Source organism: Castanea sativa, chromosome 1 (assembly GCF_040712315.1).
Source record: "Castanea sativa cultivar Marrone di Chiusa Pesio chromosome 1, ASM4071231v1".
Lineage (NCBI taxonomy): Eukaryota > Viridiplantae > Streptophyta > Magnoliopsida > Fagales > Fagaceae > Castanea > Castanea sativa.
The window spans coordinates 88,145,995-88,165,159 of NC_134013.1; the positions used below are offsets into that span (position 1 = coordinate 88,145,995).

The 19,165-nt window shown below is 34.1% G+C and overlaps 2 protein-coding genes across 7 annotated transcripts; one reads left to right on the forward strand and one right to left on the reverse strand.

The window, feature by feature from the left end:
• Window positions 1–2,504: 2,504 nt before the first annotated feature.
• Window positions 2,505–10,345, forward strand: LOC142636694 (protein EI24 homolog). Of its 6 annotated transcripts, XR_012844373.1 has the most exons (12): window positions 2,515–2,729; window positions 2,832–2,897; window positions 4,314–4,464; window positions 5,644–5,696; window positions 6,090–6,224; window positions 6,416–6,479; window positions 6,696–6,781; window positions 6,867–6,949; window positions 8,193–8,269; window positions 8,388–8,503; window positions 8,769–8,862; window positions 10,243–10,345. XR_012844373.1 is itself a non-coding variant. In XM_075810990.1 (11 exons), the coding sequence occupies exons 1-11, from the start codon at window positions 2,608–2,610 to the stop codon at window positions 10,307–10,309; spliced, it is 999 nt and encodes a 332-aa protein (XP_075667105.1). In that variant the 5' UTR covers window positions 2,516–2,607; the 3' UTR covers window positions 10,310–10,345. The 6 variants fall into 6 exon arrangements, 3 of the variants coding, with proteins under 3 accessions (XP_075667114.1, XP_075667105.1, XP_075667097.1); XR_012844376.1 differs by lacking the exons at window positions 8,769–8,862; window positions 10,243–10,345 and adding an exon at window positions 7,810–7,981 and having other exon boundaries at window positions 2,505–2,729; window positions 6,696–6,760; window positions 8,388–8,448; XR_012844375.1 differs by lacking the exons at window positions 8,769–8,862; window positions 10,243–10,345 and adding an exon at window positions 7,810–7,981 and having other exon boundaries at window positions 2,510–2,729; window positions 8,388–8,448.
• Window positions 10,346–16,000: 5,655 nt separating this feature from the next.
• LOC142621626 (uncharacterized) lies at window positions 16,001–18,538 on the reverse strand. The gene is made up of 2 exons (XM_075794937.1): window positions 16,353–18,538; window positions 16,001–16,222 (listed from the first exon to the last, which is right to left on the reverse strand). The coding sequence occupies exon 1, from the start codon at window positions 18,118–18,120 to the stop codon at window positions 16,378–16,380; it is 1,743 nt and encodes a 580-aa protein (XP_075651052.1). The 5' UTR covers window positions 18,121–18,538; the 3' UTR covers window positions 16,001–16,222; window positions 16,353–16,377.
• Between the last annotated feature and the right edge of the window lie 627 nt (window positions 18,539–19,165).

Genomic DNA, 19,165 nt, shown 5'->3' on the forward strand with positions numbered 1-19,165 from the left:
TCATGGGTATCATGAGGCCCAAATCCTTAAGATCGGAAACAACAATTAAATTGCATTACAATACTTCGGATGACTTAGGATCAATTCACCTTCCTCTCTCTCTCTCAAATTTTTTTCACATTTCACTTTTTAAACTTTTACTTTTTACTTTTGTTAACTTTTTTTTTTTATTTAACAACAATTAGATTGCATTACATTACTTTAGTTCGGATACTCCATATATTTCTTTTCTTTTCTTCTCTTTTTTCTCTTTGTCGTGATATTAGTGCATTGAATAATAAAAAAAAAACTTCTATTAGAAATTAATTGTAGAAACTAATAATTTATTCAATTAAAATAGTCCTGGGCCTTTATTTTGATCATCATCTGTCTTTTATTTGAATTATCAAAGTCGATAAACTCTCCTATTTAATATTAATTGTAAACTTTTTTTTCTTTTTTATAAATGACATAGCTTCTTTTTTTTTTTTATCATATAACCAATATGGTTTGTAAAATTTATTTTAAGGCTATTGTGGATGAGAATTTAATTTGAAACATATGTATTTAGACTTAATTTATAATTGGATGAAAAGGGTTATTTATTATATACACCGGAGCAGAGTCATAGATGACTCTGTCTCAATAAGAACGTCAATGTGTTCTAAAATTATGCATATGAAACCGAATGATGCCATCCCAAGGTGAGCTCACAAAACAATTCAAAAACCTCTATAATAGTATTTTTCGGACCTAAACTCTGAGTAAACATATTTTTCCAACCCATTCCAAACCTTAAAAAATGACATTGTATCCCAAACTTATATATATATATATATATATATATATATATAGAGAGAGAGAGAGAGAGAGAGAGAGAGAGAGAGAGAGAGAGAGAAGTAAACTTAGATACAATTTAGTAGGTTCTCTAATTGAATTCAAACACTCAGTTGCATTGAATTTAATTATCCTTAGTTGACACTATTTATATTTCATTGGTCAATGCAATCATATGTTTAAATTTAGTTGGAAAATCTAATGTACAACACCTAAGATAAATTCTACCCCCAACACACACACAATGTATATATATATATATATATATATATATATATATATATATAGAGAGAGAGAGAGAGAGAGAATAGTGTTTACTACCTGGCTAAGCATACCAAACTAACCTTATCAATTGCACCAAGTATGTAGAGGCTAGTCCCCTACTCGTACTGTGTGGTCCGCTCAAGCTTATGGGGAGATAGTTGGTGTGGTGAGAAAACCTCCCCAAATTGGCCACACTGAATTGTGTATGCCCCTTAGCAATTCTATATACATAAAAAATTTGATAACATTTTTCACAAAAATTGAGTTGGTGAGGTTTTATTGGTTCTCATTTGAGCCTACCATTGACACATTGACGTCATTTTTTCATCTATCGTGAACAATCTGCTACATTGACAGCAATGAAAAGTTTTGTCAAATTTTGTGCATATAAAGGAGAAATATTTATTAAACCCAAACCATACATTAACCCAATCTAAGAGCCGGGTTATTGGGTCATTGGTTCAACTAGTGGGTCACCGGTTGAACCTTATATAAAAAATAAAAATTTTATATACATAAGTTTTAGAAGTCATAAACTAAATATGAAAATTGATAAAAATAGGCATGCCTAAATTATTAATTAAAACTAAGTCTAAAAAAAAGCCACCTAATATATTTCAAACTCTAGGTCTCACAAGTAACATCACTAAAAAAATTGTAAAATTAAAGGATGTCATATTATATTATAGTAAAGTATTTGCTATGTAAAATCTTATCTTAATATTCGAGGAATAAAAGCATATCTTTCAATTTCATTAGTTGATCTAATCGATCTAATCCCATGGATTATGATATGAGCTAAAACTTGAAGCTCTATATTTATTGAGAAGTCAAACATCAATTTTATTATAAAACTTCTGTTTTCATTATCCTTTATATTAAAAAAAAAAAAAAAAAACCGCAATGAACCCATAAAAGTAATTTTATTTAAATTTACAAAATCGGATAGGTCACAATTACATCATTTACCCATTCAAGTTGCACATATTGCAAGAAAACCTTTTACTAAGTTTTTTTTTTTTTTTTAAAAGAAGGTTTTACTAAGTTTTAATGGTTCAATTCATTCTCAAAAAAAAAAAAAAATAATGGTTCAATTAAACGACTGGACCGGCTAGGCACACTAAGTTGCTAGTTTGATTGGTTGGGTTGAGTTGAATTTAGGGAGTATTTGTTACTGTTGTTTAAACAACCGTTTTTGGTATTTAAATAATATTACACGTATTTTCACACTTTTTTACCCACACGTATTTTCACAAAATAACAACATTAGTAGAAATCTTTTCCCAAGTGGGCTCTAATAACAAAAAATTATAAAACCAAATTGCCTAGAATTGCTCATGTACACGTGGCCAATCATCATCATCATCACCAATATATATCTCTGAAAGATCAGTGAACTCAGAAGTGATCCTATCATTACCCCCAGCCCCAGGTAACTTATTTATTAGTCAAAGTGTCAAACACTCAAACTCAAAACAAACGCCCAGGTTGTCTCAAAATCCAAAACTCTTTTAGCTCTCTCTCTCAATGGAAGCCATGAAACCGTTAATGAAGCTTTGTATCGCAAAACTAAAGCAAGGGACGCTGCTATGGCTCGAGGGATTCAAAGAAGCATGTTGTCTTTATCGCGTCGTCATTCTCTGCCTCAGGTCCCTTCTCTCTCTATCTCAATTTTTTTTTTTTAATATTCAATTACTGTCTATGGATTTGTTTCTTTCTTTTTTTGGAAAAAAAATATATTTTGGTGGCAGGTCGAGAAAGCTTTTGATCAGAACAGGGCAATGTTTTCTACTGAATGGTTTTATTTTCTTAGGAAGGTAAATTTCTTTGAGTCTCTTTATATACTTTAATTGTATAAAAGTTTTGATTTTGGGCATTTAATTCTTTCAGTTAGTTAGAAATTTCAATTGGGTTGGTTTCAATTTTTGTTTTTTAATACAATGGGTGATACTTTGTGCATAAAATAGAAGCTGAGCAATTGGGTTGTTTTTGTATTAACTATGGCACAAGAGTTATCATAAAGCTCCAAACTTGGATTAGTCTAAAGGACAGGATAAGTGGTAGTTGAGGAAAAATAATTATAATTTGGCCCAAACACATAGGTTTAAGCTTTTGGGCTAAGTAGTATCTTATGTGCTATATTAAAGACTTGATTGGAGTCTCTCCAAGGTGTTATCGTATTCATGTCTTAGCCTGCATTTGTATTCTTGATTTTAGAGGTGTGACTGGGTTTATGAGTTCCAAGTTCTAATGCCATTTCTTAAGAAGACTTTTTATTAAGAGAGAGAGAAGGGAGGGTGAAAGACAAGTATACATAAAGCATTGTTTGATAATAGATAATTGGGAGAGGGGGAATCTGAACCGTGGACGCCTCAGATGGAAACATCAGGAGATGCTAGTTGAGCTATAAGGCTCTTGGCTCAAGTATACATAAGTATACTAGGAAATCCCACCCCCAAAAGAGTTTATACTAGAGATATCTGGGATTAGCAGTGTAGCTTTTATATAGGTTAAATCTTCCCTAATTGTGATCCCTTCACAAGGTCTGTCCTTTCTTGTGCTGTAATGCCATCCCACGAGGTAAATGGCACTTGATCATGTCACTTAGGTGACAACTTCTATCTAAAGGGGGCAAGAAAATACACACAAAAAGCGGAAAAAGAAGAAGCAGCAATTGTCGGTCATAGGAAACTGAAAACTTATATTTTTAGGCTTATTAAATCCTAATGACTCAATGCTCTAGCTTGATTACATGAATGACAACGCAGCAAACCCTTTTAACTTAAAAATGCTTTGGACACAAGCATTTAATAGCTGATGGAAAATTCTATTAAAAATTCCTCATACTCTTTGACAAGAAATTTCATGTGTATTAGGAATTAAAATTTTCTCTCTAGGGGATTTCAATAATTAATAAATGCTTATTATGTATAAAAAAATCTAACTAAAAATTGCTTTATATATTTTTGGGGGTGGAGGGTAGCCTCTAATAAGAAAGTTCTACTTGTTGCCTTCATATTTGTGTTATTTTTTATAATTGGTATAATAAGTGGAAATTTATTTATCCGGTGGTTTCTAACTTTCTTTTCATATCCATTTCCAGTTATTTGAGCATTTTTTTCCCAATTCCAATATACTGTGTTAGTTTATGTATTAATGCTTCTGTTGGTTGTAGCAGTGTATCATGCATGTTATGATCAAATAATTTAAATATCTTCAATATCTCTGTGCAGCATGATCGTCCTAAATTCTGTTGTCATCCCAATGCTCTTCTGGATATTACCTGATCAGTGCTCACAGATTGGTACTCAAGTACCATGCTCTTTTGGCGGCATTTTAAAATTGTATTCTGTCTTGCGGCTTGGACTGATACAACTCTTTTACGTAAGTGAAAGTAACATAATTATCATTTTATTCCCTTACTCATGTAACTTTTGTAATGATCATTGCAGGAATGTAAACTGGTTGAGCATTTTGGATTGTATTTATTAAAAATTTTATATCAGGAAGCTGAATTAATTCATATCATTCATAAAAGCAAAAGAGCACATATTGGAAACCCAAATCAAATGCCTATATTACTCATCAAACCCCAATTGAGATACCAATAGGCACAGTCCCATATAGGCTGCATGAGCCAGTTCAAATTTCTTTAAAGCCCACTCTTTAATGGTCAAATGAGTTTCTAGAAACATGTTTTCTTAGCTTTGGGCACATGAAAATAGAGTTCCCATGCAATATCTAGAGTCCCAACCTGAGGTTCTAATTGACTGGAATGACATGTTGCCTCACAGAAGAACTTTGAAAGAGGATTGGAATTCTCACTAATAATTTTATAAAGAATCATGATAATAATAATAAAAATAGAAAAGAAAAAAAAAAAAAAAAACGACCATGGTTGAGACAAATCACAGAAACTCAAGATTTTTTCAAGCTACCAAAATATATTTTGATCTTCATTGTTTTTTCCACTCTAGGTGTTTGTTAAAGGTTACATACAAAGTTGAAAGTGGCTGTAATTGTTGCACAAAAACTATTCTTATTTTCTGATTGACAGACAAGTTTCTAACAAATTAAAATGACTACATCTGGACTTGATCATCAAAACTAACAAAACAAACTAGTCTAAGCCATCCCATTGGTTTCAGTGCTGACCTGACTTTTGCTGTCACACTTTTCTCTACTCTTGTGGATATTTCTCCTCCCTTTATAATTTTCTACCTTCTAATACATAGAGTTTCTTATAAAACTATAAAACCCTGCTTATCCGATGAATATATATATTCTCAGATATGATTATCATAGATTTATTGTGTTGCAAATTTCTAATGAGGCTATACACCCCCAACCCATTTCCGCTATTTTGAAAGAGAGTCATAGTATTCTTAAAGTTTGTTTTCCTTAATAAGGAGGTTAGAATAAAACAGCATATTGAAATATGCAGGTGATGACACCATATTTTTATCTGTAGCTTTTGTTTCCGTGTGAAAGAACTTATTTCACTTTCAACTTCTTCTGTGGCTTTCAGTGGCCCTGATCATTTTATGTAATTATTACTTGCAGGTCTTTTGGTTCTACCCATTATACATGTTCAGCTTAATTCTAAGCAGTCTCTGGTACTGTTTCCCTTGTCATGGCTATGTATTTTGCTTTATGTATATCTCTGATTGTTTCAGCTTGGTGCCTATAGCTATGAGTTGGACCTAGATAGGCCTCACCTTGCATCTTTGAATGTTTATGGTCATGCACTGTTATATGAACTGAATATAAATGTTTAATCTCATTACGAGGAATTTGGGATTTTGCTTGGTTTCTAATCACAACTTGTTTCATCATCAGTTGAGTAGAAAGAGAGAATTAGATTATCTGAGTTAATATTAGTTTCTCAGCCTAATTTTTTAATACCAAAGCAAGTTTCTTTCCCCCCTAATTCATTTTTCCCTAGGCATCCCCTCTAAGGCTTAATTAGTTGTCTTCCTTAATCCGAAACTGTACTATTCTTCATCCAGGTACAATGACATTGCCAAGTTTGGTTTTGCCGCAATGGGGAGATCTGGGTCCTCTGTAGTGGAACCATCAAGCCCAAGCGAGACATTGACTGCACAAAGTACAGCTCATACGGAAAGACTAGCTGGCCTGGGCGGGTAAAACTCATATTAGTCACTGTTTAATGGTGTTTTAAATTTATTAATTACTGCTAATTGCAGGCACTTAATCACAAATAACAAATGGATTGGTTTTTAAAATGGATTCTTTGCTGCCAATTGCAGGAACTTATTTACAAATCACAAATGTTTTACAATAAAATCTTAAAGATTTTTTTATTCTTGTTCAGTGTCATGGTTGGGATAGGAGAGCAGGTGTATTCAGTTCTTCTTTTGAGTTTTTTCTTCCTAGAGGTAAAACTATATCTTTACATCATTATATTCTTTGTGTGTGCCTGTTTTTGTACATTTATTGCATGTCGATGAACTTGTTACTGCATTTTTTGTTTTGCAGTTCTTTAAGCATATTGTATCATTGGAAATGCTTTTAATCTACAACAAATCATTTCAATTTGTTATCTCTTTACTTTTTGGGTTACAGACATGATAGTTTTTAAGAACTATATGCAGGTTTTTGCCACAGGATTTATACCTTATGTAGGGAAAGTGATCAATTTCCTACTCCTGTCCTGGATGTATGCCTACTACTGTTTTGAGTATGTGATGCATTAAATCAGTTGTTCAATATCTTGTACTCGCATTTGGCTAGATAATTACTAATTAAGCTTTTGTACCTTTTAGATACAAATGGAATTTTTCTGAAGTGGCTTTGGACAGAAGACTGGACTACTTTGAATCCAACTGGGCATTTTTTGCGGGTTTTGGTAAATTACTTTTCAGTCAAATCAATTGCTTAGTTTGATTTGCTTTAGTGCACCTTTTAGTTTCACATGGCAAAATATGTTGCTCAGGTACACCTGGGTTTTCTTATTTGCTTGCTTTATGGTTTCTGATATGAGAAACTCTTTGAGTACTGATCTTAGAAGCAAACCCCGAGTTCTTAGTCATGTGGCTTAATGGTTAGAAATTGAAGCTGACTAGATAACTGTATGCACCAGCTTCCACAATGCTGAGAAAGGAAGATTGAGTAGTTGAGTCAAGTGTTTGTAATGATGGTGTGCTTTAATCAAAATCTTATGTACTGGTTAATGTCATCAATACCAAGTATTGGGTATGAGGAATCCAAGAATCTAATAAATTTTATACTTATCACTGTCTTCTGTAGTGAATTGCTGCATACCATGACTTAAATTATTGTGTATTGTAAGATATACTTAAGTCTTGAAAGACTCTCTAGTTAGCAATAAAAATATTTGAGGGTATATCAAAATGTGAAATATGAACTACCTAACGCATACATGTTTGTCCAACAGTATTATAAGTTATAACACATATATTTACTTCATATAACGTTTAAGTGAAATTTCTTTCCAAATGAACAGATCTTATTTGGTAAATTTGAGATGTGGATGGAATATGTATACAAGGATCAGGAACTCTTTTAGATATATACGGATATATTCTTGATCTGTTGGTAACATCCATGTTAAATTTGACATGTGATTTAAATTATTTCAAAAGAATAAGCTTCAGAACACAGAGCTTTTCACCTGGCTAGGTCAGTCTCATAAATGATTTACCTATGAGATTCTGATGGTTAGTGAGGACTGAGGACATCATACAGGTGTTTTGCAGTTTTATGAGATGTATATTGAATCTGACCCTGGTGGCCCTTTTCGCACAATGTTATTTCTCCTTCATGACTCATGAGCTGGAGGAGCAGTGATTGAAGAAGCATATTCTCGTTGTGTTAAAGGAGTGAGTGGCAGAGTTAAGGGAAAAAGGAAAATCTAAAAGTAATTTTTATATCAACTTCTAAGTTAATGTTTAGTGCATTACAAAGCAAATTAGATCTATGCATACAAAAAGTGATCTCGGTGGTGTCTCAAATTTCATTGTTTGCTCCAAACAATGCTGTGGGAACATAAGAGGTCCTACATACTTTCTGTTTGTTTTTCTTTCGCATGTTCAGGATTGTGGTCATTATTTTCCATAATCATCTTCCAGGAAGCCCCTGTGTTCTGGCTATTTTCTTCGTCTCACCTCTTGTGAGCTATGGGGTTATGGCTGTACTCTTTCCACTGGTACAATTCACTTTCCTTTTCTGTTAACTGTTAAATTGAAAGAATTTTCTTCTTTACTTAAGTTCAAATGTGCTTCTATATTTTCTTCATTAATGTGTGCGACTGCTGCGTTTTTCAGTTTGTTCTGGCTGCAACTTGCTCAGGTGCTGAGCAGGATATTTCTTTTCCAAGAAGACAATGGAGAGGTGTTGGATTGGGAAGGCTTCCAATATTTTACGCAGCTGACAGTTTATCGTAAGCTATCCTCTCTATCTGTCGTCTCTTTGCTCAAAAAAAGTTATGTTTTGATTTGTCATAGATACAATGGTCCAGTTCAGATACTATTTGAGCACCTCATAATCACCTCCTATTTTGTGGGTCAATATAAATAGTTGCTATTGAGTCAATAGCAACCATTTATATCTTTTTCTTTTGGAAGTATAGAGTCTATAGACTTCCATTTTGCGGTTTACCTTTGATGTAAACAAGGCAACTAAATTAGAAAATTTTCTTTTGTCAGGTATCTTAGTCTTAGGCAATTTGGTGGGTAATTTCTGTCAGGCAGCTGCCCCCACCTCAAAGGAGCAAAATAATAAATTCTGAAAGTAGTGTGTGTATGTACAAAATTCTATAATAATCTTTATTTTCTGATGTGCTGTGGATGGAAGAAACCACTTTTATTTGGATAAGTTTGTCTTGTCAATGGAATTCTCCTCTGTTGAACTGATGGAACATTAGGAAATATATTCTAAAATACTGTGGGCTTTATAGAATTTCTTAGGCATAATTATCTTGATTCATTAGTATGGCACTGTTGACAAGAAATAATCCATCACCACTAGCATTGCAAGAAACAATGCATAAATTATTTTAGGTATCTAAAAAGCCTAAACCTTCTCTTTCCTCCTGTCCACCTCTTCCCTTCTAGCATCATAATTAGTGGAAGATGCCAGATCTAAAGCTCTCTGGTACACCTGGTCAAAGGACCCAGACCTAGTTGTTTATCCCTTGGTCTCTCCCCTTTTCTCCAATTTTGTACTATTTCTGCATAACAGGTACGTATCCTGTTCCTTGAATCCTTCCTTCAATCAGGACATCTGAAAATTTTCTGAAGCCTTGCATGTGCCTCAAAACCTAATCTGATCCTTCATTTCCCTTCAAATACGCCGTCCCTCTCTGCTTGCCACCTACTTTGGCCACCAGGTCAAGTCTAGATTGACTTATTTTGATAGCTTCCAATCAAGAGAGAGAGAGGGGACAAAGACCTTACTTTTTAAAAAAGTGATCGTATAGTAGATTTGCCATATGGCCCATTCATCTAATGACTGGTCTGAGAACCCTTTAATTGACCCAATTATAAGCCAGGCTTGAGTGGCTCAATCCATTTTTGAGAGATTCTCTCTCTCTCTCTCTCTCTCACACACTCAATACTATTCTTCAGTATAGTATTTATGGCTTGGATAGAATAAAATAGAAAACAAAATTAAAGTAGATCTACCAACACAACTAAAAGAACAGTCCTTTCAAACTAAAAAGAAAGTGTTCCTACCAAGTAACTGTTCTACAAATACCGAAGCTCTAGGTACTCTGTTGCTTGATTCTTCTTCTTTAATTATGGTAATATTACTCAAAAACTTCTATACTTGCTAATATGGGTCAAGTTTTGGCCTGGGCCAATTATTCCTGGAAGCTTATAATTCTCATTTTAGATATGGCATGTGTTATTTAAGAAAATAAATAGAATTACCTGGGAAAACATTGATTTTTGAGATACAAAAGACTATAGTTTTAGACTAGTGAGAATGTGCTGAAAGATCATATATCTGCAAAGTACATGATGGAATTCATGCTATTATCTTGTTCATAGTGCAACGAGATTCGTTCTCATTGATGTGATATTCTGTAGTGCTTCAAAAAGGAAATATGGCATGGTTTGGATCTTTATATTATGAGACCAATGTTTTCCGTATGTCTTGATTGGCCTTGTTCTGCAGGCTGCGGGTGTTGTCTCTCTTGCCTTTGGAACCTCAAGACAAGGCTCAAGAAATTAAGGCACATTAAGAAGTTCTGGCCTAATGCTAAGACAATTTATGAACAGTAAGTTTTACTGTTGATATCTGAAGAAATTTCCTTATATAGAATGTGTTCTAATGTATGTTTTAACTTGCCATTCAGAAAAATAGTGAACCAAAGTCAAGAGGAAACTTTGATGGAGGCATGCTGTGATGCTGATGCAAATTGCTCATCTAACTTGCGTATAGAGGGGGAAAAGACTAATCAAAATGCCCAATAGCTGGTTCTCTCCAAAGTTTACTCCAAGAGGATAGCTGGATTCCATGATTTCATTTTGTTATGGTGTGACAGGATACAGATAATGTTGTCTAATGTGTATATTAAGTATAAACTAAGCATGGAAATTTGAGGTAAAGCATAGGAGAAGCATAGAGGTGTAATAATTAATTCTGTATCTTGTGTATATTAGCTTTCATATGTACAGTAATTAAATCACGAAAAAAATCATTCAATGATAGCTATTGATGGCCGAATTGCAATTCTGCCACTATACAGGGTGTTATGACCATTGCTTTCTCATTGCAATTATCTTTGTTTTCAGATAGCTCAAGAGAGATGAAGTCCACAATTGTCAAATAGGGAACTTGTGTTCAAATCTTGCCTATTTCAAAAAACCAATTAGCTTGCATTTGGATATTACGTCCACAGTTTCACGCTTTATTTTTATTTTTTAGTTTTAGTGGGTACTTTGCACTGTTTACAGGACTTACAAACTTTTTTTTTCAACAAAATTTTCATTAAAAATGGGTCAAACGATACCATTCACACAATTAAAAATTATTTTGTTACAGTGTTTTCAGTTTTCAGCAAAATAAGGGATATCCAAACACACATTTAATGTATTGGGTTGATGACAAAAATAATAATAATTATCATGAAGTGAAGCTATAAGTACATCCTCAGTTTGGTAGGAAGTTTCCATTTGCCAAGATTGAAAATTCCATGTCTCTAAATAGAAACACCCTCTTAATCATCTGATTCTCCTTCAAGAGTCTGGGGTTGGTGCAAAGTGTCAATTACTTTGGGAGTAGGGATTTACAATGACATTTAAAAAAAATATGGTATAACAATGGGCTTACACCAAATCTTTTGGGTGTTTCTGTAACCTACCTTAACAACAAATAACTAAATAAATAATTCAAATTCAAGTTTGTAACAAATATAATCATAGTTTTTTACCAAATTTTATAAAATAGTCATATACCAAACGATATATATTTATATATATAAAAACACTAATTAGCCGGCCACATATTTACCAATTAATAATTGAAAAGGTTTAAAGACAACTTTTATGTCACAATTTTAAAATGATTTTTTTTTTTAAAAGTTTTAACCTATAATATTCATTTCTGATGATAGATTTTTATCATCAGACCAATATATTAATCGATTTTTGATGTAAACGAGGATTAAACTCTAAATCTCTTATGCAACTATCAAAAATTTTACCAATTGAACTAAGAAAAACCTACCAATATTAAAATAATTATTTGTGAGTAAAAGAGAAAGCTATAAGTCCATGCGAAAATAAATTATATATCACTCATAAATCATAATCGATTATTACATCAAGTTGTGACAAATAGCGTAGTCGCAGAATAACGCGGTCAATAATTTAACATCCAAAAGATTAAAAAATAAAAAAAGAATCTTGAAAAGTGAGGGCAAAGATTTAGAGAGGGAATGAAGGTGTATGTATAGGTGCGGTTTGGATTCAGCGTCCACGTTTTGCGTCCAAGTTTTGCCTTTTTTTTTTTTTTTTTTTTTCCTCCAGCCGCAAGTGTTGACCCAATTTTCTGTGAACAGTGCATTCGTGCACTGTTTACGGACCCACAAATTTCACTTTTCAGCAACTTTTTCATTAAAAATGGGTCCCGCGGTACTATTCACACATTTTAAAATTATTTTACTACAGTGTTTTCAGTTTTCAGTTTTCAGTTTTCAGCAATAAGTTCTATCCAAACAGACCCATAGTATGGGAATGTCACCTGTGTGAGAGTGTCTTTTTTTAAGTCCACGCGCTCTATCGCTGTCCGCAATTACCAAACCCGCACTTATGATCTCCATGATTGGAGCACGTGAAGCGCGTGGAACTTTTATTTATTCCAAAATCAAGTCTATCTAAATACTATAGCTTCATGACTCATGACCATAGAGCCAGCCAAGACAGAATCATCCTAGCCGTCAATTCACTTTACAGATCACTCATGATCATCATCATCATCACCCACCTCTATATGTCTTTTCCTTAATCAGTAAATCACTGTCGAACACAATATTTTTACAATATTTTTCATAACGTTAAGTTGTTATTGGCTTCATATGGATCTACCACTGATCTCGTTGTTTTAATTTATTGTTAAAAACTTGTCACTTAAGTTCTGTTGTGAAATTTTTGTGCTCGCGCTTTTAATAATTACATTTTTTTAATTAGAATTATTATAAAGGTCAAAATGTGTACTTTTATTATATTTGTTTTGTTAATTAGAAAGTTAAGACTATAATAATCCCAATTATAGCTTTTTGGTCGCGGAAATTGCGGATTAGTGGAACACTGGCCGATGTCATAAAAATATGGAGGCGGGAAAGGTTTATGAACTTGATAGTGAATATGCTTTGCACAATGACACAAATCCCTTTTTTTTTATAATTTTTTTTTCTTGAGAATAGGATATGAAAGTTATGATTTGTCTATTATACAACTCAAAAACTAGGGTCTATAAATGAAAATAGGGGGTGGGTTGACTTAGGCTTGCAATTTAGTCCAAGTCCATGCCTTCATGTATTGCTTAAAGTTTAAACCTTAAAACGCTTTAAAGTTTAAATAAGTTTAAACCAACTAGTATAATATGTATTTTTTTAGTTAATGTAATTTAGAGTTTTTTTTTCCTTTTATTTTAACTATCCATTTTATTAATCAATTATAATCATAATTATTGAAAATTTTCTTTTAGTTTACATATAATTATTAATTATAATCTATAATGTTCAATTTTTTTTTATTTTTTTTTTTAACTTAGAAGCTTTGAATGTTGCTTTTACAAGTGTGATAGTGGAACTTATTGTCAATTAGGGAAGGTTTTGTGAGTGTTGAAAGAGAAATCCAATATCTGCAGCATAATTGGTCGATGTGAAACAGAAAACAACAAATGCAATTATTTCGTTGAGATATCTAAGCCTCACTATCAAAGGATTGTTGTTTTCCCTTTTAAATCCATAGAACACTAAAAAAAGGGAGAATCGTTGTAATTTTCAACACAAAATCTTATCTTTGATACTAAAAAGAACATAACTAGAACTAAGAACCTCTCTATTGGAAGCATTTGAATATACCTGTTTTGCACTGAGCTAAGTTCTTTAAGATCTGATTTTTATGCACATGTAAATGGACTGGTTATTAAGCTGTATATAGATTTAAGATCATATCAGTGTCCAAATTTGGCTGCAAGATACAGAAATTTTAGTAGCATGAAATGATTTCCATCATAGTTACCCAAAACTAGATGTGGCATGGGTGTAAGATATAAAAATTCTTTACATTTTTTAAAGTTTTAAAATGCTCAAAAATTTGGTAAAAGGAATCCCCTTATATTATAGTATATGCTTCTTATCTACATTGGTGCCCCTATAATAAATGCTTCTTATCTACATAGATACCCAATCTTTTTCACACTGATGTGATGTATGCTTTAATAAGGGAAAGAAAATCGGTGCCCAAAAAAAAAAAAGAGAAAGAAAACAAAAAAGGGAGACCAAGGTGTAAATTCAAGAAACAGTACCAACAACTCAAAGGAGCATGTAAACATATATAAATGAGAATAATGATTAAGCAAAAAAATTTGGTAATATGGGACATCACAATATAAATATAACATCATTATTGGGCTATTACTTGAATATCGACTTTTGGGTTTCGCACATAATTATTATTCATTTCATTAATTTTTTTTTTATATATAATTTTTACAAAATTTAAAAGATTTTTCAGAATTTCTTATGTTGATTAATAAATTTGTGTTTAAAAATAGTGGAAATTAAAGTATTAAACAATCCACCGTCCAAGTATTGTAATGATGTAAATATGTCATCTTCCAAAAGGCTGAAAATCAGGGAGATATCTAGAATATGTGAGTTTTCCTTAAAAGAAATCAGCACATGCCTAAAAAAAATTAGGAAAGAGGAAAGCAGCCAAAAATATTCTTCCATTTTATGATTTTAAGGGGCCAAAAATATTCTTGTATAGATATAATATTTGTTAGGATAAAATATATTTTGATCCTTAAAATTTGGGTGAGATTTAATATTAGTTATTCAAATTAAAAAGATGTAATTATGTCTTCTTCAATTATTTATTAGGTAACAACTGAATTCTCTCCCATCCATCAACTACTATTCTACTACTTTTCTTGCATACATGGCAACAACTTAAAAATATAAGTCAATTTATTAACTCCAGTCATTCAACCATTAAGCCAAATTCACTTTCTTCATTCAACAAACTAGTTAGTCGATTTTTGTTCTTGACTATTAATTGTGTCAATTTTGATCTTTAATTCTCAAAATTAAGTCAATTTTATCGTTTAAACTTCTTTCCGTTAAAATTCTTAACGTTATTATGTAACCTAACATATGGAACATGCGTTAGTTGCACACTTTATAACTGCTTTCATCAATACTATGATCAAACATTCCAGTCAAAGTGTTAACGAATATGAGACAAATGGATGAAATTAACCTAATTTTTAGGCTCCAATGGGATGCACAATCTGAGATAGTAGATCCAGTCATCAAAGACTCTTCTTTTCCTGGTCTTGTGGAGTAGATTTCTTACACCAGTTTTTTTTTTTGGAGAAACAAACACACACACAAGAGGGGAAAAGAAGTTCTGTTACAAAAGCACACCATAAAAGCACAATATATTTTACTCGAGTTAAATCCGCACTATAGGTTACTTTATATCTTTTTGGAGCGTTGCTTGACTAATAAGGGCTCACAAATAATCCCATCAAAATTTTAATAAAAAACAGTTAAACGGGTTAAATTAACTTGATTTCAAAAATTGAGGAACCAAAATTGACATAATTTATAAATGTGAGATCAAATTAAACTGTGTTTGATAGCTGAATAAACAAATTAGGTTTAGCCTAAAAACTAAAAACACTACCATTTTTTTTTTTTTGAAATTCAAAATACTACCATATTTAGTGCTCCAACAAAGGACAAACAATTAAGTGCAGAGAATAGTTTTTACTCTTTACAATGCAGAGGAGAAGGGGTGAAAAATAAAAAAGTAGGAGGTGAAGCCAACAGACATACCCTTTGGCTTTAGGAGTTAGGACAGTCTCTACAGCAACAGTGAGAAAGTGATGGTAAATATTTGCACGTTATGGCTCTCTTTCTTTCTCTCTCACATATACATATATAGGATTAGTTGGCTGCCGAGTTTCTTTCATTGTCCTATCTGCTCTTTTTCTATATCTATGAGAGTTCACGCTTCACATGCATTTATTTCTATTTAGTATTTATCTTCCCATCCAGCTCAAAAAGATTAAAGATACAACTCAAAAGATTTTTTGCTCAAATAACTTTCAATTCCTTTTGCTCGATATTCATTTTGCTTTTTTTTTTTTACCATTTTCTCATACAAACAAAGCAAATAGCAATACTAAACAAACACGAACAAATATTGATCCTCCTATACAATCTCTCTGCCTGTTTCCTCTAGTCCCTTTGGACCAAACTAACAAATTACATCTCAAACTTCACATCAATCTAGTAAAATCCAAAAAAAAAAAAAAAAACTCAAAAAATTCAAAGAACACTACAATGAGAACTAGGAATATCTCTTCACTCACAGACGACGATGATCCATTTGCAAAACAAACCCAACTTCGAAATCTGCAAAACAAAGCCAACAACCTCTAGCTCCAGCTCCCATAGAATGAAATGTAAAAAAAAAAAATGAAAGAAAACCAAGCTGTCTTTTTTTTTTTTTGTGTACATAATAAATAATATAAGAGCAACTAACCCAACTCGTATTTAATTCAGAATTGTCACTGAGAATTTTCTGGGTCTTCATCTCCACTATCAGTAGCTTGAGGCTGCTGCTGGTGTTGTTGTTGTTGTTGTTGGTGATGATGATGATGATGATGATGATGCTCCAAAGGATGACTTTGCTGATGATCAGAATTCATATTCAATCCACCTCTAGAGTACGCATTTAGAGCAGCCAACATTCCCAAATTTGACTCAGACACTCCTAGTCCAAGATGCTGAGAAGGTTGTTGGTGCTGTGGCATTAACATAGAACCCAATTGCAAAGGACTCCCTCTACTACTATTATTCCCTTGCTGGAATTCAAGACTACCCGGAAAATTAAGCCTCGGCATAAAATGCAATGGCGCTTGCAATGTGTTCCCACTCGTTGCTGCTGGGAAAGTCCACATGTGAGAAGATTCTGATGGGCCAGCACCAGAGGTAGCGGTGGCCACGGACGGGCCACCGCTACCGCCAGCGGTGACCGGCAGCATCCAGAACGTGCTGCCGGTACCGCTAGTTGGTGCTGGCGCCACTGCCCACATGGCAGTGGCCGGCAGGATATTCGATGGCCTAAGCAACCCCGAAGATCCTGCCGTAACAGAATCCTGTTGTTGTTGTTGTTGTTGTTGCTGCTGTTTGGATATTTGTAAGCCAGTCTTGGAATACTTATTTGGAGACTCATCATCACCACCACCACTACCACTAGCACCACTTTCATTTGGTTGAGTATCTTCTTTGAATAGATCTTCTCTAAACCGCTTTCTCATGTAATTCTCAGTAGAATCTCCACCTCCACCACTGTCACCACCACCACCACTCGGAAGCGCTTCTGCTATTTGATCTGCTGTCATTAGGTGCTGCTGGTGCTGTTGCTGTTGGTGTTGATGAAAGCCTAAGAAAGCTGGGTGAGCAAACCCTTCTTCGTGGTAAGGATGGTGGGCAAGAGCCAAAGCGCCATGAAATGAATGAGGAGCTGATTTTGAAGGAGGAGCTGAGAGAGTAGAGCCACTGCTACGAAGCGAGACGTTGAGAGTGGAAAAATTTGCTGGGATTGTACCGGTACCTGTTGCGGTGATAATTGCCGGTTCAGCTTGTTGTAACAGCCACTCAATGGTTTCGCCATCGGACTTGTGGCCTAATTCTCTCGTCAATTGGAAGACTCTCGCCGCACAGGTGGCTGGCATTCGGATACGGCGGCCTCTGCCATCTACTTTCGTGTGCCGGTCTTTTGTGGATCGCTTGGCTGTTGGTGTTATGGTTGTTGTAACGGCTGTTGTTGTCGTCGCAGTGGCGGTCGTAGCAATTGTTGCAATTGTCAATTGTTGTTGTTGTTGTTGTTGAGGCTGTTGTGATGGAGATGGGTTCTTTTTTATGGAGTCGAGTAAAGGAACGGATCGGGTCGAGGGGTGTGAGTCGGATCTGGTGGCGATGGCGAGAGAAGCGTCTATGGAGGTGGAAGTGGAGGAGGAAGAAGAGGAAGGGGAGGAGGAGGAAGTGGATAGAGAGGAAGAGGAGGAAGAGGCAGCACCGTGAGTTGTGGAGGTAAGGCCAGCTTGGATGGAGATTGAGCCCATGAAGGGTGGTCCTCCTGATCTGCCATCAAAAGATATTGGAAGATGAGAGGAGGACTGGTTTTGGTGGAGGTGGTGTTGGTGTTGGTGTTGGTGTTGGTTTTGATTGTGGTTGTGGTGGTGGTGGTGATGGTGGTGAGGGGTGTTGTTGTTTTGTTTGTTGGTTTGCAAATCTGTTAGTTCCATTTGGTGGGGATGTGGGGGAGTGGGGGATAAGGGGTGGGGTTTGATGGGTCTTCCCTTTTTTTTGTTGGGTTCAAGTGTGATTCATCAACACCATCTATCTTTCTTTGTTTCTCTTAACTCAATAAACCTATTGTTTAGAGAGAGAGAAAGAAAAAAGGGTCATAAATTTTTTTGCAGGGTTTGGAGTTTGGACCTTACTAGGACTAAGAGTTTGTGGGGTTCTTTCTTGGTTTGTGATTGACTGTTGTCTTCCTGAGCTGCAAGAGAGAGAAAGAGTAGGTTAAGTAATAAGAGACTTTAGAGAGAGAGAGATAGAGAAGCAGATGGGGACCTTGGAGAGGAAAAAGCAGCAGAAGCCAGAAGCCCACTCGTGGGGTCTCGTAAAAGGAATGTCAAAAATTGGCCTTTGTTTGTTTTCACAACACAAAATATACTATTTACTACCCTAGTAAAAACCCAGTAGAGAAAAGTAGAAAACTTGTTGAAGCACTTTTTTTAGTTCGTACATGTATAATCCAGAAACTCATCTATGAAAACCCAAACTTGTCCTGCAATGCTTTTTGACCGAAGTGGTCTGAAAGCTCTTGAATTGGGGTCAATATTGTCTTCTAAGTTACATGGAGTGCCCCAACTTACAAAAATAGATGTTCATGACTTCATGTCCAGAAAAAAAAAATGACCTTAAAAATTTCAAAAAAACATACTGCAATTTTTTACAGTGGCTACTCTCTCTTTCACATGCTGTGGTGCAACAGTTTTTCTTTTTGGAGTCCATAATATACAGAATTTTTCCTATTCTCTTCGTGTAGAAACCCTAGTCCATAAGCATTGCGGTAAACTTCGAAATTTTTTTTTTTTAAAAGATAATTACAATATATTACTAATTTCGCAATTCGAACTCTTTATCCTTTAAACTTCTAAGTACTTTGTGCATTAGGAAATGTTAATTCATCTACAAGGGCTTTAGTAGTAAACTTTAAAGTTTGAACAGTGACTAACTAATGCTAATTAGTTATGTAAATTAAGGTTAAAAAATGTGATTAAA